Source organism: Phragmites australis, chromosome 8 (assembly GCF_958298935.1).
Source record: "Phragmites australis chromosome 8, lpPhrAust1.1, whole genome shotgun sequence".
Taxonomy (NCBI): domain Eukaryota; kingdom Viridiplantae; phylum Streptophyta; class Magnoliopsida; order Poales; family Poaceae; genus Phragmites; species Phragmites australis.
This window is the reverse complement of record NC_084928.1, coordinates 7,178,116-7,199,275: the sequence shown is the minus strand read 5'-3', so window position 1 is coordinate 7,199,275 and position 21,160 is coordinate 7,178,116. Positions and strand designations below refer to the sequence as shown.

General features: G+C 48.2%; 3 protein-coding genes and 1 long non-coding RNA gene across 5 annotated transcripts; 2 read left to right on the top strand and 2 right to left on the bottom strand.

Moving 5' to 3' along the window:
- Positions 1-1,491: 1,491 nt before the first annotated feature.
- LOC133925815 (uncharacterized) lies at positions 1,492-3,456 on the top strand. Its single transcript, XM_062371564.1, has 2 exons — positions 1,492-2,171; positions 3,063-3,456. Exons 1-2 carry the CDS (start codon positions 1,609-1,611, stop codon positions 3,064-3,066), a joined length of 567 nt encoding a protein of 188 aa, XP_062227548.1. The 5' UTR covers positions 1,492-1,608; the 3' UTR covers positions 3,067-3,456.
- Positions 3,457-9,583: 6,127 nt separating this feature from the next.
- On the bottom strand, positions 9,584-11,462 carry LOC133926483 (RING-H2 finger protein ATL3-like). 2 transcript variants are annotated; one of them, XM_062372448.1, is made up of 2 exons: positions 9,869-11,462; positions 9,584-9,782 (listed from the first exon to the last, which is right to left on the bottom strand). In XM_062372448.1, exon 1 carries the CDS (start codon positions 11,164-11,166, stop codon positions 10,189-10,191), a length of 978 nt encoding a protein of 325 aa, XP_062228432.1. In that variant the 5' UTR covers positions 11,167-11,462; the 3' UTR covers positions 9,584-9,782; positions 9,869-10,188. The 2 variants fall into 2 exon arrangements, with proteins under 2 accessions (XP_062228432.1, XP_062228433.1); XM_062372449.1 differs by having other exon boundaries at positions 9,584-9,779.
- A 1,671-nt stretch (positions 11,463-13,133) lies between these two features.
- LOC133926481 (serine/threonine-protein kinase RIPK-like) lies at positions 13,134-15,519 on the bottom strand. Its single transcript, XM_062372447.1, has 4 exons — positions 15,151-15,519; positions 14,923-15,058; positions 14,691-14,827; positions 13,134-14,026 (listed from the first exon to the last, which is right to left on the bottom strand). The coding sequence occupies exons 1-4, from the start codon at positions 15,517-15,519 to the stop codon at positions 13,370-13,372; spliced, it is 1,299 nt and encodes a 432-aa protein (XP_062228431.1). The 3' UTR covers positions 13,134-13,369.
- Positions 13,923-15,255, top strand: LOC133926482 (uncharacterized). Its single transcript, XR_009911109.1, has 3 exons — positions 13,923-14,053; positions 14,628-15,043; positions 15,120-15,255. It is a non-coding gene; the product is annotated as an uncharacterized LOC133926482 (long non-coding RNA).
- Positions 15,520-21,160: the final 5,641 nt, after the last annotated feature.

Sequence of the window (21,160 nt, the reverse complement as noted above, 5' to 3'; positions counted from 1 at the left end):
AGTAGCTGCATTTGGAGTTGGAGGGGTTGGATCAAGGTTAGCTGATGTATGATATGAGGATGTTTCCCATCCATGTTTCTCTATTTAATTGTGACTATGAAAAACAGAAGCATCACCATCTTCTCTCACGTGTGGCTTCCGATGTTCGTTTGACGGATGCCGGACACTTGCTAACGAACGGAAACCAAACTGAACACTGAAAGATTTTGGGGGTTTAGCCTGTGAGCGAATGGAAGAAAAATAGACATACGGAGCGATCTCCTCCACACGTCATCTGAGGGCGCGACTACTAATTTAAAGGCATGCTCTATAGATCGTCAAAGTAGGTATTTTGTTCACATATCGTCGTATGTCAAACTTATGAAATCACATGAAAATCCAGAATAGTTGTGGCCTCCTGCTCACCGGCGACCGTCGTCGGAGACGGAGAAGACTACCCTGGGTCGATGAAAAACCCGCACAGAAACTCAACGCGAACACACACTGGAACACAAGAGTTTGGTGCCGCTAAGACCACCTCTTTTTTGGACTCTATTGATCGAAATATATATACCATGATTACAAAGGCCGTAGCCACAAACTCCACTACGTCGTGCGCGCCACGACCTCCGACTGGTTCGCGCCATCCCACGAACGAGAGCATTGCGCGCACGGTGACCACTACCAGCTAGAAAACAGGAAAGCCACTGCATGAACTTGGCATGCGTCAGGCTGCTACAAACGCGCTCGAACTGAATTGACCGAGCTCACTTATTCAGAAAAGAAAATAGCTAAGAAATAGGAGCTAAACCGAGCTGGATTATCCAACAATAGCGAAAGCCTTTGGAGCTTCTGAAGTCATTGCAGTCGGTGTTCTTGATGAGAAACTCCAGAATACCAGAACAGTTGGAGCAACCCACACTATAAACGTGGCAAAAGAGGATGCTGTTGAAACGATAAATGCAGCCATCTTTTTGGTCTTTTGCTCGTAAACTGAATATCATAGTACCTGAAACTTAGGAATAAACTGCTACATGCTGTGCTGGTATCGCATCTTAAGTTTATTATAATCTCACTAAAAGATTATACCATGATATAATATGCCAGCAGGTGCTAATATTTGTCTTTCTCCCCTTGCTTCCATTATAGTATATATGCTTGGTTCCTTAATCTTTATATGTATACTTGGAACTAGGTGAAAATCATTGGATCGTACGGTGCGAGGGCCAGGCAAGATCTTTCTCAGATCAGATCGGCTGTCCAGTCTTAAGTCAACGGCTCACATCAGATCGGGCTAAAGTGGTATCTTCCGGGTTCATCGTAAGCCACGGGCTCGTCCCTGGTCAGTCTACATAATAGTAGAATTACTTCTAGATTGATTGATGTAAACAATAATTTTTTTATATGTCTGATGTTAACTTATATTTTTTTTTTTAAATATACGATCACTCAATTAATTTAAAGAAAAAAAATTCCATCTCCCCTTTCTTTTAAAGAAAAGAGATGCTCAACTCCCCAGCTCCATAAATATCATCATCGCCCATCGGGGAAACCCAGCCACCGTAGCACCATTTCCCTCACCTCCCCACACCTTTAAGAATCAAGATCCCCCACAAGAAACCAACCCCCATGGTGACGAGAACTCTGGAGATCGCTTGCCTTGCCCTGCTCATGTCGACCATCGCCGTCCAAGTTCCGTCCTTCCTCGACCAGTCAGCTACCACCGCGACATCCGCTCAGGCTTCCCCGCTCGACGGCGCTGTACTCCAGGTCTTGCTGCCGTTGGCCGTGATGGAGGCCCTCTTCACAGCCGTCGCTTTTCATCTGCCGCCACGCGCACCACGCCGACGGCGCGGCGTCGGCAATAGGGGACTCTCGGAGCTCGTCGCCTTCATCTTATGCTTGGCGGTTTGCCTCCTCGAGTTCTTCTTGTTCGTGCAGCCTTCAGGTGGCGTGGACGGCGGCGCGCAAGCTCGCGCGCTTGGTCTGGCTGCTGTCCGCGCGTTGCCTGCTTCTGCAACGGTGACGTTCTTTCTGGGAATGGCGCTCATTTACCTGCACGTCGGCACTGGCGGCGGACGTGCCGGCGGCAATGGACCTGTCCCGGAGCCCGCCGTGCGGCTCCTCACCGAGACAACGCTCGAAGCAGCAGCAGCACTAATCGGCATGATGGCCATGGCCGTTTACACCATGTAAGTTCCCTCAAACCAGCTGACGTAGGCTTCTAACGCGCTACACCACTTCTTCCTCGCTCGCCGGCGGACCCTCCACGGCCGCTCCCCGTAACCGCGGTGTCCGCACCCTCACTGAGGCACTGAGCCACCTCCTCCCCGTCCGCTCCTAACCTCCCAGACCCCGCCACCGTCCGGTGCCACTGCCACCTTCCACGACAAACGGCCCCGGCGTGCGCCCCCGCAGCCTTGCCGCCCAGTCTGCCCCATTGTCGCCGCACGATTACCACCGGAGCCGGAGCTACTGGCCGGCGCAGTCGTTCGAAGCAAAATCCTTCACGGGAAGATAGACGATGGCATAATCTCGGGGACCCGGCGCTGTGAGTATCGCCGTGCGCGGCCCACTCGGACAGGTGTTCTCCTCGTCCAAGGTGAGTATCGCAACCCTCGCGGAGTACGGCGACGGGTGCGACGCCCTCTCCGATGGAGTGGGTGAATGGCCCGGAGTTCCCGGTCACCAGCAGCCGGCAGTCACGCACTCACGCCGTGCTTACCTTTGGGCCATGGCGCGGCGCATTGGACTTCATGGAGGCCGGGCACCAAGGCTATTGATCTTGCTAAATGTCAGTGGTGCCTGAGGGATCCCTTGGAGCATGCCGGAGCACCGGCTACTTGCTGGCGTCGATTCGCGGTCGCGGCTGGCCGGATGCTTCTTCTTCGAGTTTAACCTTATGGTTTCTCCTAGAATTGTCATTGGCTGGCGTGATTACTGACAGACTCGGTTGGCGATCAGCCAATCACAAGCCTTTTTTTTAATACACCGTACAACTGATTGTTTTCCTTTTCCAATCTTCAGTTAGTTTGATGCTTACATGCAGATGATTAAATGCGGGCAATCTTTGTCTACTGCAGATGATAAAGCAAACTGTAACAGGTGGCCTGGGGACTACGGGCTACACAGTCCATGTTCATCGTGGGGATATCCTGACATTGCTGTCTAAAATGGGAAAAAAAATCCGTACAGTATGCCCGATGTATCCGGTTTACTGGGTCTACCAATGAACCCATAAAAAATGTTTACTAGTATTATATTTAAATTTTATTAGAATTTTATCTAATATATCTGATATATCCAATAAATCATATTTACCGATGACTTCTGATAAATTTTATTTACTAGTAAGAAAACCCTAATTGAAATTGGTTGTGCTGGCTACCTATGACTATTGAAGTAGAGTCAGGGGTGATACTTTGTGCTTGTGTGTGGCTAATATGGTAAAAAAGACGGTGCTGATTACTTGTGCTAAATATGGCTCGTTATTGTTTTTGGTTTATTAACAGTTTTTTTTATCGGGATAACATCTGTTGTTTGGGCTGCCAAAGGTGGCGACCTATTAAGGCCTGGTACCTGACGTGTAGGGGGCGGGATTTGCATGGTGGGGGTTGGATTTCCAGCGCCGGCGCGATTCGCTGCGGGGCGACATGAGGCTACGAAGTCGCTTGGTGGTAGGCGATGATGCAGGTAGCGATGAAAACGGATGGGAACTCTGGGGAAAATATCTTAAGCGTTTTCATTTTCACATTTTGTCAACCGGACGGAAACGAAAACGGGAAAGCCGAAAACGAAAACGATTATGGGATTGCCGGTTATACGAAAAGAACAAATCCGAACGAAAATATGTCGGTACCAGACGAAAATCAGTTATTAAAATTGGGAAGGTGTGATTGCATTTCATTTGCAACTGGCATGGATATTGTTAGGCTACTGATCAATACAAAGGGATGATTTACTGTTGAGACACTACTTGTTTTCCTCCAGTTTTGTTAGATTTATCTTTTATAAAAATTGTCGTACTTTCTTTCCCGTCGCTAAGCTTTGTAAACATGTTACTCATTCCATGACCTCAGAGCTCCCCTTCAAAGGAAAAGAATGATGCATATTAGTGCTAACATATGTACATTATGGGTTATTGTCAGTACATCTCCAATTTCCTATGCTGCACAACAGTGTGATGGAGCATAAGAGTCAACTTACAGATCCCGCATGAAAAAACAAAAAGAAGAAAAGGAAGCAAGATACAACAACACAAGCATGATACAAGTTGCTTAGATCAGGATGAAGCAAACCCTGGGAAATGTATTCTCTTGTCAATGCCCTGTTAAATGGTAACAAAAATAGGAACCGATAAATGTCAGACTAATGGTTGAGATTAAGCTGGAAACCTGAAAAGAGACTAGTGTTTACCTCGATGAGTAATGCATCCAACGCTGGTTTTAAATTTGTATAGTATATAACAGCAATCAACTAATCAAACACTGGTTTTAAATGAAGCAATAATACACTGTCAAGGTTATAATCTGCACATTACCTCTAATGGTTTTTCTATCACTTTACTTCGAAGGCTCACAGAAAGTTCTTCAAGCTGTTGTTCACAAAACCTGAAATCCTTAACGGCTAACAAAGATACATTTAGGCTATTAAGCCTCTACCTTTTTCAATTCTTGCAAACCTAAAATCAGTGACAAACCAAAATGACCACAGTCCACATGCAACATTTTAAATGTTTAACAAGTTCAAGACTTTGTCCACACTCAGAGTACATGACATATCAAAATGACCACATACAACAGTTTAAGTATTTAACCATACATACAATCAGACATACGATGAATAAAGTTCTCAAAAGATAGGATAGCTAGATAACAATATAAGATAGCAAGACACCAAGACATTTCTTTTTCCATCATTGTCGGCCTACAACTCCTTCAAATCGTTCATCTCATCGGGGTCACTTTCGGTTTCAGTTATTTGTTCATTCTCCTCCTGAAATTTTGCATTTCATGGAAAGGAGATAATTAGACTATCTTTTTAAAGAAAAAACTACAAAGACCTCAAATAAGTATGACATTCAGCTCTATTTGGCTAAAATAAATGCTCATACCTCATGCAACACTGTTTCAGAATAGACCTCTACAACCTCCAGATCACTCACAATTGAAGCAACATTCTTATAATCTGAAAATTCAAAGACAAATACATAAGAAGTAAATTATTGCACAATTATAACTAACAAACTATTTAAATTTTCACATTTTCTTGCTGCAGTTACCCAATGCTTCATGCAATTAATGCTTGTACCATCTCAGGATCAAAGCGGCTGCGATAAGAATCAATAACACGACCACCAGCACTAAAATCATACTCTGAAGCAACCGTTGACACTTGTATGGCCATCATATCATGAGCAATTTGTGAAAGAATAGGATAATTTTATGTTTTGTTCTTCCAATATCCTAAAATGTCAAATTGACTTTACTTCAAATGTGGCTCTACCATATACTTATCCAACTCACTTGAATTATCATTATCAGGACCATCATCATCATATAAGAAGCTTTCAAGTTCAGCATCTTGATTTTCCATTAATGGCTCTACTAAGGTACTATGTTCATTCACAATACTCTTTGCCTTTGAAGATACAGGTGCTGAACTAGCATAAAATTGATATAGCTTCTTTATAACACTAACAAATTCTTCAACTTTAACTAGATAGTAATCACCATAGAACTTTTTCATGAAGAATTCTACAAACTTTTTCTTGTACCTAGGATCAAACTTCTTCCAATATTTCTCAAACTTTTTACTCATAACAGTTGTCATTTCACTAATAGTGGAATTTTCACTAATAAACCATTCATTAGCAATTCCTTTATCTCATAGAAATCTTTATAAAACAAGTTTGCAGTAGGGTAATAATTACCAGAGAGAAGTTCAGTAAGAACATAGAATTTTTTCAAGCACTGAAAAATTTGTATAGCCATGTCCCATTCATCTGAAGATGGAGAAATTTTCTCATACCAACGGTGATTTGAAAACTTGAGCCTCATAAAAGCAGACCTGCAGTACAAGGCATCACTCAACATCAAATAGGTTGAATTCCACCTAGTTGAAACATCAAGTGAGATACCCTTCTTTGTATCCAACCCACACTCAGTAGCTCGCTTCATGAGTTCCTCCCATTGCAATGGAGAACCCTTGACAGCTAGTACAAGTACTTTAATCTTCTCAATTGTCTTTGAAATTACACTCAAACCATCTCTAGCAATCAAATTGAGTATGTGACACGCACATCTAACATGAAAGAATAAACCTTCACAAACTAAAGAAGCACCACTATTCTCTTTGAGATCTGAAATTATATCATCGATTGCCACCTCATTTGCACTAGCATTGTCCAAAGTCAAGCCAAACAATTTCTTCTCAACAAACCATCTAACCATAACTTCATTGAAGATTTGTGCCAGCTTTTCACCAATATGTCATCCTTCTACATTGAAGAAACTGTCAATTCTCTTCTAAATATGTCAATCATCATCTATCCAATGTAGGGTGACACATATATATGATTTGTTCTGACATGATGTCCACATGTCCATGATTGCACTAAAGCACAATGAACACCTTTAAAATATATATACAACTTCTCCTTTTTTTTCCAAATATATATCCATTATTTCCTTTCTAACAGTGATATGATAATTGATTAAAAAGCTAGGGCGCAAGGATTTAATAAACTCAACAAAGTAATCATGCTCAACAATATTAAAAGGGTACTCATACATGATTATTGTCAAATACAACTTCTTGACACTAGCTTCTTTATCATACCTGTAGGGCTCAACAACACTAATGTATTTTCCATGATCCTTTCCAGCTTTGAGTTGCAGCTGCCCTTTTACTATACTATGTATTGACTTCAGATGGTTCTGAAATCCAGTTGTTCCATAATTGCTCTCAGCTCTATATTTAGTCCTGCATTTTGGGAAGTTGCAACGCCCCCACAACTGCTCATACTTCTTCTCATTCACCTCTACTATCTCAATTTTCTTGGTAAAGTATAGCCAGATATCAGATGTGCACTTCTTTGATCTCTTTGTAGCAGTCTCAGTCTCCTCCTCATCAATATGAACAACATCACCCTGCTGCCCCTGCCCTTGTGTACCACCCTGATTATCAATAGAAACCCTCTCAACTGCAACCGTTGCTTGCCTTTCTCTTCGAGCCTGACAAGAATAAAATACACGTGGATATCAGACATACAAGTGTCATATAACAAATCACATCTATATGCTATTGGATTCACATCTTGAAAGCTAGAAGAAGCATCCTCAAAATGCATACAAAAAGCATATATGAGAAACGAAAAGACAACTCAACTTGTGAATTTTACCCAAATTTAAAGAACAGTGCATTTCAGACAGGAAGAAGTGATGATATTTTCCTTCTAGCTTTGCCAAAACCGGTATGAAGTTAAACAGAACCCAGTTTGTTTATGTGCTTGTGTAAAAAATAAAACAGAACAGATATATTGATTTAAACCCGCTAGTTAGAGAATATTGATTTAAACTAACTTTTTCTATATTTATACAGTTAAATGATAGCTATTATGCCAACTTGTTTTTATGATCCAAACATACATCATGCTGCAAAATAATACTTATTCGCCAGAAATTCACAACAAGAGAAGCTTTAGTGCTAGAAGGCATATTCTTATCAGTTGGCAAGCATATGATCCAACTTCTAGTATGCTACTTATACTCCAATACTTCACAATATATCCCTAGTGCTAGAAGGCATATTCTTATCAGTTGGCAAGCATATGATCCAACTTCTAGTATGCCACTTATACTCCAATACTTCACAACATGTCCCTAGATATTTACTGTATGTGGTTGTTTTCCTTTAATACTTTGACCCAGAGCTATAAGTGCCCCATATCTCCAAGTTTGAAATTTGGATCTGACCTTTCAAAGATGGAATCATGATCTGTTTATTTTCCCTCTGTTTTCCTTCAAGATCAAAACAGTTCAAACCAACAAGTAGCATATACAACAAGTAGCAAGAAATTTGAAGTATTGGTTGAAACATATTATAGATCGAACTACCCCAAACATATACTACAATTGGATATCTCACATACCGACATACCGTGTTGAGTTCCAAGTTATGCATTTTATGCTCACAAAACTGTATATTTTAAAGAAAGAAGGTTGTATTTTCATAGAACAAATAACAATTGGATATAGCATGCTTCATCTTTGTTTTCCACTTGATGCTTAAACATATCAATTAACAATTAGATGAACACAACCACTACATGGCGTATGCTGTCACAAAAGTTTCTCCAGTTTACCTGAAGTGGAACTATTGATGTTGACAGAAGAAGGTGGGGCCAGCAGTGCTAGTAGCAAGCGGCCCAAGCCTAAGTGCTTCTCCGATGGCCTCGAGCCGGAACGACCTTCTCCGGTAGGCTTCATCTTTCGGCGGCTCCGTGGCGCACGACAGCAGGACGAGCCGAGGAGGGGAGATGGCGAGGGTAGGTCGGCGGCGTTCGTCGGCTGTCGGCGACTCAGGGTGTCCATGGCGCAGAACAGCAGCGCACGGACATGGCGCAAAACGGCCACACGCGTACGTGGTGCAGAACGGCCGCACAGATTGGCGCCGGGCCGATGCAGACGGCATGAAGAAGGCGGCGGCAGATTTGCGAGCGCCAACGGATTGGAGGGCGATTGGCGGCAGCTGCTTGAAGAAGGGCAGAAGGCGATTGGAGGCTTGGAGCCGACTAGGGTTGCGTTTGCACGGGCGCTGGCTACTGGGCAAGTGGGCATTGGGTGCGTAAGTGCATTGGCCTGGTCGCATGGTGGGATGTGGGCTAGGCTGCATCGACGTGTTGCCCGCCTGTCTTCAAAACAGGTCGAAAACTGGTAAATCCTGAATAAAAATGGGTGGGATGATACCTCACCCATTTGCGGACCCATTTTCGGATGAGTCCATCCCGTTTCCGTTCATTCTCACCAAAAAAACCGAAAAAACAAAAACAACTGGGATAAAACGAGATACGGTTGCGGGACGGGTTGGGATTTTCCCGTCCCGCTTTCATCCCTAGATGCAGGTGGCAACGCAAAGGCTGTCGGTGCGGCTGCGGTTGGCCATGCGTCCGGCTTCGGGCAGTAGCAGCCGAGAAGTGCTTGGGGATGGGTTCGACAGCGTACGTGTTCGATCGGCAGGCGATGATAGAATGGAACAAAATGAGAAGAATGGCTTCACAGAAACAAACTTCAAGCCTGCCTCATGAGGTTTCAGATTTGTGTTAGGGCGACATTCGAAGCAACTGGAATTCTGAATCTGTGGCGAGGCGATGCTTGGTGAAAGCCGAAGCCACTGAAAGTCCGCAAACTGGCGATGTAGCTGCAATGCCTATTTCAGACGACAACAAGATATGCGGGTGTCGGAATCTAGGGGAAGAAAATTCTATAAGATCTTTTATTAAAAGATCCTACAAGATCTTGATCCACACCGTTCTTTTTTATCCAACGGTTAACATGTGTAACTGAAAGAAATTAAAAAGATACGTGACATATACAAAAGAAACTTTCTGTACGATAAAATCTTATAGAATTTCCTTCACTACTGAGACAAGTTTTGGTCAGCCCGAACCAACTCTTTGCTTAGAAAGCGCAGACCTTGTGTCCTTCGCATTCCGTACTCTGCTCGGCATACAGTTGAAGTACTTTGCTGGGCACAAATGCAGTTGGAGCACCTTCTTGCTCAATTCACCTTTTCAGTTCCTGCTGCAGTTAGATAGATCATTTCTAGTATCCTAATCCTGAGGAGGATAGTGAGTGAGTGAGTGACAGCAACGAGTGATCTATTTTACATCTTGTTAAAGACGACTTGCTGAAGAGGCAGAGTTCATCTGAAACACATGCACCTCCCGAAGAAAATATCCTGAAAAGCAAAGCCAGCGAGTCAAGATTCAAGAACAATCTCGTGATTAACATATGAACAAATTTGTCATTCATTCCCCAACAACAAGAACCAATCAACACCAATGTCTTCCTCAGTTTACATCAGAACCTTTTTTCTGCCAAAACTCCATTTTGGTTAAATAAAAAGGGAAAGAAAGAATGAACAAATGTGTGCGCTCCGGTGATCGGCCTGGCGAGCCATATGCGTCCCGGTGCTCGGAACTCTGAATCAGTTCGCCGACGGAGGTGTCTTGGGCGGGAGGGCTGCCTCAGCTCCGGCGAACCCCTGGACGTCACCGGCGCCACGCGGGCTGTAGGAAGTGCCCACCACGACCTGCTTGCCCCTGCTCAGCAGCCGGCGCAGCGACCTCAGCCGGGCCGACACCGGCGACCTCATCTCGCCCGCGCCTCCGGGGATCGTGCTCGCCGGCAGCGGTGAAGTAATCGGTGCGATCACGGGCACGGACCGCGACGGGATCTCGATCACCAGGCTCTCCTTCCTGCGGCCGGAGCCCGAGGAGCTCGTGGAGACCGCGGCGGCGATGGGTGGCGGCGGCGGCATGGCGAGGCCGGCGTTGGTTACCTCGTCGTGGGTGGCCCAGAAGAGGACGTTGGTGGCGAACATGGGGAACTCGAGCGCGGGCTCCTCCCGCGGCACGAGCGGCAGCCCCGCGGCGGCAGCGTCCGTCTCGCCGGCGCCGACGGGCGCGCGGCAGAGCGGGCACGTGTCGTGGGAGTGAAACCACTTGTCGATGCACTCGACGTGGAACCCGTGGCAGCACTTGCGCAGCGTCCGCACCTTCTCTCCGTCGGCCACCTCGGACAGGCACACCGCGCACTCGAGCGCCTCCTTGCCGGCGGCGCCTCCGGGAGAGCCACCGCCGTATACCGTGACTGGTAGGGACCGCAGGATGGAGGCCGGGAGCGGGGACGCGGCGACGAAGAGGAACCGCGAGGAGGGCGCTGACGGGGCCAGGAGCGGGTTCGCGCCGAGGTACCGCTTCGCGTAGAGGTAGAGCAGGAAGACGAAGAGCACGACCATGAAGAGGAAGATGACCGCGGCCAGGAGCACTATGTTGCTGATGGCCAGCTGCTGCTGCTGCTGCCCGCCGCCGCCGCCGCCCGACAACGCTGCCTCGGCGGAGAACACTGGCTGCGCGCCCGCCGGCGGCAGCACCGACGACGACGAAGAAGACGGCATGACCATCACCGCTTCCTGGAACACGTTTCTTGGCCGATGACGAGAGGAGAAGAGCAGGAGGCTGGGGGGAGTAGGGAGCTAGCTGGAGGGAAGCGTTTGCAAACGACCTCAGTATTTGAAGGTGAGCAGGGGAGGCGAGTCGGTTGGGCGTGATGGCGGAAGTGGTCCTCTGCGGCGATGTCACGAGGCGTAGAGGATCCGGGAGAGTGGCGTGGGGCGAGGCGGACTTTGCGAACTAGTGGTTTGCTTCCGCGGAACAGGACAACGTTCGGGTCTCCCAATTTGACTCGCCTGCCGATCGCTTCTGTTGGGTTTTTTACGTGCTCAGTGCTCAGTGCCCTGCGCTCTGCTGCTGCGAACTGCGGCGGCGGCGGCGGTGGGCTCCGTGAAACATCCAACTGGCGGGCGGGCGGGTGGAGGAGGGCAGAAGTAAATTTTATAACACTCTGTATAGAAAAATACTATAAAATCTTATTTATATCATCTATCTTATAATTTAATAGCTAGATTAAAGAGGAAATAAAATGTAGACACGTATAGAGAATCTTTTGTACGATAGGATTTTTCAAATTTTGGTTTCGAGAAGGCCTCGATCTCACCACAGAAACTGGAAACCTCTGCCACCATGTAGAAGTTTGAGTGAAAGAGAAAGAGCTACCGGATTACGGTACAGTCGTGTCATACTCACATGCGGTCTCTACTGTTTGTAAAGACTTGATGAGTTGCCGTCACTTTTACCGTGGTAAAGAAACGGAGGTGAACAGGTTCTTAAGATCAGAATTTGTAGGAAGAGTGACGAACAGAGGAGACACAAAGGACATGGAAAGGGCAACGAGGCATCGGAGTGTGCGGGCCGCGGGCAACCGGCGGCAGGGGACGCCGACGTGGACATGCGCCCGACGCATCACAGGCGCGCGGAGACACCGCGAAATGCTGGGGCTTTTTGCGTGGAATCTTGAGCAGGGCACTACCACACCCCTAGTGGTGGATGGTGGACACCCCTAACCATTCCATTTCAATCCATATGATACGTTACTTACAAATATATACATATACAAATTGTTTTGAGTTTTTTTTCTTCAAAGTGTACAAAATACAACATGAAAGAGCTTTGCATGGATCTCGGAGCAGGGAATGGAAGGGTGGACAGAGGGGAGGAAGGAGGACCAACGCTTTTTCCTAGCATCAATGAACGTTAGGATGCAGGGGGGGCGACGTGACGAGGGCGGATCACGAACATTCGGACCGCAAGATCCTCCCGGGAAGCGAAGATCCGTGGAGTACAGGAAGACAGTGAGCCCCTTAGGAATCGGCGATACAGGGAAGGGGTGGCAGCAAGTTTCCTAGGCAGCCCCGTGTGCAATGATCATTCTAAGAGACATTATCATGGCTCTGCGAGCGCTATACTTATGCGAGGCCAAATCTCTCTACAGAGGGCACGTTATACTGAACCTTTGCTGGATCACCTCTGCCTCCGGAAGGGAATGTCACAGTGACACAAAAGCGGCAAAATGTGACAGGGAATCATCGTTCTGGGTACGATACATACAATCCGGAATACATATGATGCATCGAATGTTATGAGTCACGCAGAAAAGGTAACAAAGAACAAGCGTGGTGGAGGATCAAAAGAGTTCCACCGACGTTGTCGCACCGCCGGGGCCCAAGGCGGAGAGCGCGAACGGGCGGAACCGCAGAAGCAAAATGGGTGCGCAATTGCTGGCTGAGGCGATGCATAGGTGAGGATTTTATGATTTTTTTCTCCTTCTTTTTGTCCTCAACAAAAATACTGTAAAAAGGAAGAACTGGACCAAGGGGATAAAAATATGAACATCTACTAGTAGTCGAAATTTTCTGGCTTCGCCGCTGCTTGTACCACTTCATTTCTATGTCAAAGCGGAAGTCTTTGTGTTCCCATACCTGCCTCCGATCATCATGAGCTAACGCATTCGTAGACGAAAATTCAGAGGAAATGATCCTACTTAACATCTTTTGCGATACGTGTTGCCTAAAACTTTCGGCATACAAATACCTCACTAGTTGAGGTAATCTCGGCAGTATAATAACGCAACAAAAACAAATAAAATTTCTCCCCTTCAAATTCTTGGGAGAAAGAATAACATCACCAAGAAACAGAATAACAAAAGAATTCAGGAACAAATTGTCATCTATCTACACTTGCCAATCGTTATCCCTTTGCTTTATGTACTCATACCCTGCTCAGGGTTGGAGGGCTCTCTGGTCTTTTCACCGCGCTCGCGTACCGGCTGCGCAGCGGGCTCTCCGCGTGCACGGGCGACATGACGTGCCTCTTGCCCCGCCGGCCGCCCAGCTCCGACTCGTCATAGTTGGCATCGGCCGCGCCGGCCTCGACTTGCGCCGGCGCCGCCTCGGCGCCGACCGTGAACACGAACGGGCTCATGGGCACGTCGTCGTCGAGCGCGAGCAGCGGCTCGAGCGCGTCCACGACGTCGCGCATGCGCGGCCGCGACTTGGGCACGCTCTGCAGGCACTGGTGCGCGACCTGGGCCGCCTTCTGCGCGGCGCGCGCCGAGTACTGCAGCTCCAGGCTCGGGTCCATGATGCGGTGCAGGTTGTTGGCGCGGCGCAGGTGAGGGCGCGCCCAGTCCACCAGGTTCTGCTCGCGCCCGCGCCGCCGCTTGTCGACGCAGCGACGGCCCGTGAGCAGCTCCAGGAGCACCACCCCGAAGCTGTACACGTCGCTCTTCGCCGTCAGGTGGCCCGTCAGGATGTACTCCGGCGCCGCGTACCCGTGCGTGCCCATGACGCGCGTCGTGATGTGGGTCGCGTCCCCCTGCGGCCCCTCCTTCGCCAGGCCAAAATCAGAGAGCTTTGCAGTGTAATCCTGAAAATCATCGTGACAAATCTTAAGGTCAGCATCCATCAACCTTTTTTTTGTCCAAAATACTAGTATAGTAGTATGTGTTACATTTAGCTGCTTTGTTTTAAGGAAAAGTGCTGTGCTTTTGTACATTTGACTTCATCAATGTTGTACTACTAGTACATTGCAATAGTGGTTGGAATGCACACATACCAGTTTGCACTTTGAAACTGCTACAAACTTTAGGTTCCAAACTAGCCACAATATTATAATTAGACTATTCCTAACGACCGGCATCTAGAAATAACTAAAACAGACGTTTGCTAGTAATTTGTCGGTAGTTGCAAAACAAAACAGGTTTGAGCACGAGTGTCTTCGTTTACTGAATTCTTAAAGAAGCAAGCAGGTTTTGACACGAAACAGTTGACAACGTGCGAGCGATTGGCATGGTTGGCATGTAGGTAAGAAACAATAACATATTCAGTCCCCTTGTATGTAATATATATATATATATATATTAACTTGATATAACGACTAAACACCCAATCAGGCAATCACTGCATTCATTTCGTTCTTCCCTGAATTGCTCAGTGAAGAGGTCGGCATTATATTGTTCAATTTTCAGGTGAATGCGCTGTACGGTAACTGTTCATGCTGAAAATATGAGATTGGACTTGATGAAACTTACCGAGTCGAGAAGAATATTCGAAGCCTTGAAGTCGCGGTAGATCACCGGCGTCTCTGCCTCGTGCAGGAAAGCCAGACCCTTCGCCGCTCCGACCGCGATCTTGAGCCGCGTCGACCATGGCAACGACGCAAGGAGGTCTGCAGCCGTATGAACACAAGATGTTATTCAACTGATCGATCAGTAGCAACAATTTTAACATTGCTCCTCGAGATGATGCGCTGGTAGTACTTACTCTTGAAGAGGTGGTTCTCGAGGCTGCCCCTGGGCATGTACTCGTAGACCAGCATCCTGTTGTCGTCTTGGTTGCAGAAGCCCAGTAGCTTCACCAGATGAGGATGGCTCAGCATCCCGAGGTACACCACCTCAGCCTGATCACAGACAAGCCAACAAAAACACTTGATTAATCGGCACGCGATTAACGTACATCAGGCAGGTGGTGCTGGGATCGACGTGAACGTACCAGCCACTCGCGGTGCCCCTGGACGCCGTCGCTGTCGAGGTACTTGACGGCGACGTGCTGCGGCTCGATCCCCGGCCGGAGCCTCCCGTCGACGAAGCCCTTGTAGACGGGGCCGAACCCGCCCTCGCCGAGGAAGTTGGTGGTGGAGAAGTTCTTGGTGGCGGCCTTGAGCTCGTCCAGCGTGAAGGCGTGCAGGCTCGTCGTCTCCAGCTTCCGCGACAGGTCCTGCAGCGACAGCGACCTCAGGTTCGCCGTGCTCCACCGCCGCAGCACCCGCTTCCCGCCGCCGGCGTTCCTGCTCGGCCGCGGCGCCGCCTCCGGCTCGTCTCCACATCCATAGCACCCCAGCAAGCGCTTCTTCAACCCCATGATCAAGTCACCGCGTGGCTCGTCCTCGTCGCTGCACTGCACTGCACGCTCGCCGGCGCTCGAGGCTCCGGGAACTAGCAGCCAAGAACTGGACCAGCCTTGCAGAGGAGTCGTCGTCGGCGAAATGGCGAGTCGGATGACACGAAGCAATGGCGCGCGCGTATATAAAGGCCTCTGCTTTGTGTGTGTACCTTCTAGGTGGGTGGGGTTGGAGAAGTGTCGCCTTTTCGACTTGGGAGGTTAAAGTAGGCTGGTAATCTAATTTCGAGTGTTTAAATCATTGGTGATGCCGGGGTTAGTTAGTTAGTGGACGAAAGCTATGCGAAGCATATGATAATCGAAACAGCCTAGCCGATGGTGACACGCCAACAACTGCTTGGGGACTTGGGGAGGAACGCATGGGTATGGCATGGCAGGCTCGTTCTTATCGTCCCTTTTTTTATATGGATGGATGGGATCGTACTATTGGTGAACTTCTAATTGACTTGCAGGACAAGAGCATTTTTCTTCGTTGATTTTGCCTTATTGTTGTTTCTTGTTTTTGCTATGGAGTGCATTTTGGTTAGTTAGATTAGTTGTGTCTTGTTTGCCATTTTATTACTTCATACTCTGTTTAGTTGTTTTTAGAAACACCAGTATAATTTGTAGATTTATACATACTCGCACAATATTTATATATTAAAGATTAAAAATGTAGAGTTTAAAGATAGGTGAGATCACGATCATCTATATTTTCTAATCACATGCTAATTAAAGCCACGTGTGAAAGAGAAACCCGTTCTAAAACAACTCCTGTGCCGTACTGCGGTCTACGTAATACTAGCTAGGTGCAGGAACGGTGGTGCGTATGGAACTTTTGAACCTTCGCTTCCACGATTGTGTTACTTTGCGTAATCCGTTCGGCAGGTCGTGGATTGAGTTCATACACTGATTTTGTTTGAATAAGAGTAGTTTCCATACAGCGGCGGACTTAGGATTTTTAATTAGGCATTCAAACTTCGACGGTAATGTAAAATATTCAATGAAAAAATATTCATAATATTAAATTCTATAATATAATATAAATTATCCATATTAGATACAAACTTAAATAATTATATAAATTACATAATAACTAGTATGATTTAACTATGCACCCTTTATGGATTGCAAGTGCAATATTAGAACCTCGTCTATGACTTATCTGAAAAATTGGAGCTCAATGAATATAACCAAATAGTCATTCAACCATTAGTCTCATATTCTAATTTTTAGCTTATTATTTGTATAATTTATTGTTAAAATTATCCTCTCAACACTAGCAGTTACTACAAAAAACTAACACCAACTTAAGAAGGTCGTAAATAATAGGATAGTGATACTCTTTATCTCTTTTAACAAGCATAATTGAAAGCTCCCAAGATTTTTTACTTTTCTAAAACTTTTATCTATACACTTATCTTTAATAAATAGTCAAAGTTAATAACTAAGAGATATTAAATATTTGCTTGAGAAGTCCATAAGATAAAATTGAGCAAGTTTAAACATATGATACTGGTCATACGTAGCAAATTAATTGCATACCTATACATATGCCAAATACACATACATCTACTTTATTATTTGCAAAAAAATTAGGCATTCAACTTAATGCCCTTGAATCAAGGGAGATCCGCGCCTGTTTTCAGGGATCATATGGGTACGCAAACTATGAGGTCACATACGGTTATAGTAAAGAATTTCATTAAAAATTAGTAAAGAAAAATGAAATTGATAAATACATTAGTCAATAGCAGAAGTACACTGCATGTCCATTTTTCATATGAATAGCTATAAAATGCCATTTCAAGGTCATGTCTTTGTGGTTTGCTAGTTTTAAGTTGCCTGATTTTTCATCAAGACATGCCAGTTTTTCAAGAGAGTGTATTAGCTTTGAGATGTTTATGCGATTGATTCTGAATTTAATCCATTGTTTCAAAATACTTCTACTTAAAGAGGAGTATTATTTGGAAAAGAAATGGTACATGAAGAAGAGTGAATTGTTCAATGGCAAATGCCAGAGTTGTTAAGGATGTGTTTAATTGCCTACATATGGCTAAATCTGGTTTGTATGATGTAGACAATATATCTGTTTGTTTGTCCGTATGTCATCCTGAGCTTAAAAGCTCTTTGGATGCAAACACCTACCTAGTTAATAATGTTGGTATTAGTGTAGGTGTCGATGTAAAGAATATAGGGGTTCCCCATCGGGATGACTCGTAACGGTTAGCTATGGGTACTACCCACTTTCGATCTTTGACCCATGACCCCCGCGCGACCAGTCGACGCCAGCGCGATCAGTCCTTACTGGTCGCTGGGCAGATACTCGTCTAAGCCAGTCAAACCTCATTTAATGCCGTTACTCATATCATTTTCCTTCCCCAAGCAGTCCACTCCGGCTGAGGTGGCAGGGTTGGCACAGAGTTACCTTATCCCGTCCCACAGACATTAATTATTGCGGGATGGGTACGCAGACGTGACAGGGGGGGGGGGCGCAGCAGGCGCGCGTGGGAAGCCTGCGACAGGACAGGGCAGGCTAAGCTCTTCAGGCGCAATAAACGGGGGTACGACCGATGGACGGGACGACAGACGCAGGGACCCAAGGCAGGCACAACAAATGTAGGCTTGTAATGATTGCTTATATCGTTTCTTAGGACAGGTGATATCCCTCCTGGAATATAAAGGGGGATATCTTCTATGAAAAAGAAGGATGCAGAAAAATACACAGGATGTAGGGCTATTACCTTACGAGGGGCCTGAACCTGGATAACTCTGGTGTTCTTGAGCAACAAACACACACACATTCCATAGATACACTCGGAACACCGATCACGCACCCACTCTCAAGCATACCCCAGAATCATTATCAGGGATTTACCCTTGACATTTGGCTCGGCGGGTAGGGGGCGCGTTTTCGAGTTCTGGTAGGTGCCGTTAATTTCTTATGGGCTATCCATGTTCGAATCCCTAATGACCAACGAGCCCCGCTGTCGGTGTATCAGGAACCGGGGGTCCCTGAGTCCCGAGGCCCAGCCAGCCATCTGCCACATGGCGTCATTCCACGAGGTCCCTCCTCAAGGATGAGAAAAGCTCAAGTCTCGGGAGAAGGTGCTCGGGGCCACAGTCGGTGGTCCCCGAGCACCCCAGTTCCCCGATGATCCACAGAGTCTAAGTACCAGGAAGAAAGTGCTCGGGGAGGTGCCCGGTCACCCCCGAGCACCCTAGTCCCTCGACGATCAGAAGAGCTAAGTTCCGAGAGAGAGTGCTCGAGACTGCGTGCGGCAGCTCCCGAGCGCTCGGTTCCCCGAAGATCCATACAAGAGTGCTCGGGAGAGAGTGCTCGGGGCTGCACGTGGCAGCCCCCGAGCACTCGGTTCCCCGAAGGATCGTGCAAGAGTGCTCGGGAAGGTGAACAGTACCCCCGAGCACCCGGTACCCCGAGGACAAGGATAGGCATTCTCGGGAGAGAGTGCTCGGGGAGGTGAACAGTACCCCCGAGCACTCGGTGCCCCGACGACCCAGAAAGGCCCCCGAGGGGCCCGCCGGTGAGGTGTCCGCCAGTCAGAGGTCCGAGGCCGCATTTAATGAGCGTGCGTGGCCTGACACATCCAACTGCCCCCGCCGCAGCATCAGTTCCTGCCATGTTTTGGCAGAGAGGCGTGGGGCTATTAATTGCACGAGTCCCGTCCCGTATCATCCGGCTTGTCTCGAGATAACATCGCAAGGATCAAGGCGTTTCATCTACCGCCCTGCTGTGGCAGGGGAACAAGACAGGGCGGGCACGCCGGGTTGCTCTGCGGCTGCCCGGTGGGCCCTCTCCGCGGCGCCCGTTGCCAGTGCATTTATGGTGATAGGTGACCGGGCGTGCGGCGTTTTTTCCACCTCCGGTCACTTCACCCAGAAGACATAATGACGCCTTTCCCAGTCATGGCGTCTTGGAACTTGTGCCCCCCTCCTTCCCGTTCGGGGCATGTCTCGGCCGACAGGTACTTAAAAGAGCCGGCGGCACAGAAGAGAAGAGGATCCAAAAAAAAGCCAACAAGAGACCGCAAGCACCCAAGCATCAAGCACCGAACCATAAACGAATACAAGGCACAAGGGACAGTCCCTGCCGAAGAACAAGGAGCCTCAAGCTCTTAGTTAGGCCAATATTCTTGTAACCAGCAACATCCTTGAGGGACTTCCTCGGGACAGTTATTACATCCACACAGGAGTAGGGTGTTACGCCCCCGTGCTGCCCGAACCTGTCTAAATTCCGGTGCATTTACTTCTTTTTGCACTAGGTCATCCTTCCCACCACCGGCCTTTGCATCTACTCTCATTCATTTCTCCGATGAACTTATTCAGGATCATCCCCCCGGCCAAATCTCTAAAAAGGGGTCTCTCGGGATCCCTGTGACAGGAGTTAATCCTTCGACAACTGGCGCGCCAGGTAGGGGGGAACATCCCTGAATCTGTTTGTTTGTTTTCTTCCACAAGAAAAATGGCCGGTGGACACCGCCTCCAGCGTTCCGGCTCCAGTTCCAGTGAGGAAATGTAGCCCCTCGCACAGGAGGCCCTAGCCGCTGCTGCATCCCAGCAGCAGCCGCGATCTGCACGCGCGGCGTTCCCTTCCCAAGGGGATTAAGGCGCTGGGCCCAGCAGGGCCGCCGCCGGTGCACCATCCGACCCCCAGCTGATGGTCGAAACTCCGGCCGCCAGGTCCGCCTCTGGATAGCGCCGGATGCCTCTCCGGCGTAGGCTCGCTTTCAGCGAAGCCGGCCCCGGGAGCGCGCTGCCTGTGGCGCACGCTCTCCTCAGGCATTCGCCTGTTCAGGCGACGCCGGAAACCCCGGAGGGCCGCTGGATCCAAGAAGTCGCTACCCTGGTCGGCACTGCTCGCCGCCAGGTGATGGCCGAGAGTTCTCGCTCCACCACCCAGCGCGGGGCCGCCAGAACCGGCCCATCAACGGGCAACGTTCGCTCAGGCCGGGGGGCCTCCAAGCGGAGCGCCACCCCCTTGGCCGCGTCCGAAGCCCAGGACCTCCGCTTGCGTCTCAACGAGCGGAGGGGCCACGAAGATGCGCGTGTCACTCTCGAGCGCCAGCGGGAGACCCGGCAGGAGGCCGAGGCGGAGGACCAGGCTTCCTCTTTTCTGGCCCACGATCGCCAGGATTCCCCGGCTCGCCGGCGTTAACCGCCAAGGAGCGCCACCCGCGCCACGGGATACGGCACCGCCTACCGTGCCTTCTCTAGTGAGCTCCGATGGGTCAAATGGCCCTCCAAGTTTCGCTCTGAGCTGCCGGAGAAGTACGACGGGTCCATCGACCCCGTCGAGTTCCTCCAAATATACACTACGGCCGTCCAGGCGGCCGGTGGCAGTGAAAAGGTGATGGCAAATTATTTCCATGTTGCCTTGAGGGGCACTGCCCGTTCTTGGCTCGTGAACTTACCCCCAGGATCTATTAGCTCCTGGGATGACCTTTGCCACCAGTTTTTGGCTAATTTTCAGGGCACGTTCACGCGCCCCTGCTTGGAGTGTGACCTCCACGCCGTCAAGCAGCAGGAGGGGGAGACGCTGTGGCGCTTCATTCAGCGTTTCAGCTAGGTCCGCAACACCATCCCGCGGATAGCCCCCCACGCT

Excerpts from the sequence above, each read along its gene's own strand:
- LOC133925815 (XM_062371564.1), top strand. The coding sequence starts at position 1,609 with ATGGTGACGAGAACTCTGGAGATCGCTTGCCTTGCCCTGCTCATGTCG.
- LOC133926483 (XM_062372448.1), bottom strand. The coding sequence starts at position 11,166 with ATGGTCATGCCGTCTTCTTCGTCGTCGTCGGTGCTGCCGCCGGCGGGC.
- LOC133926481 (XM_062372447.1), bottom strand. The coding sequence starts at position 15,519 with ATGGGGTTGAAGAAGCGCTTGCTGGGGTGCTATGGATGTGGAGACGAG. Across the intron at positions 15,059-15,150 it reads AGGGGCACCGCGAGTGGCTG|GCTGAGGTGGTGTACCTCGG; the intron begins GTACGTTCACGT and ends GTCTGTGATCAG. Across the intron at positions 14,027-14,690 it reads CGAATATTCTTCTCGACTCG|GATTACACTGCAAAGCTCTC; the intron begins GTAAGTTTCATC and ends GATGATTTTCAG.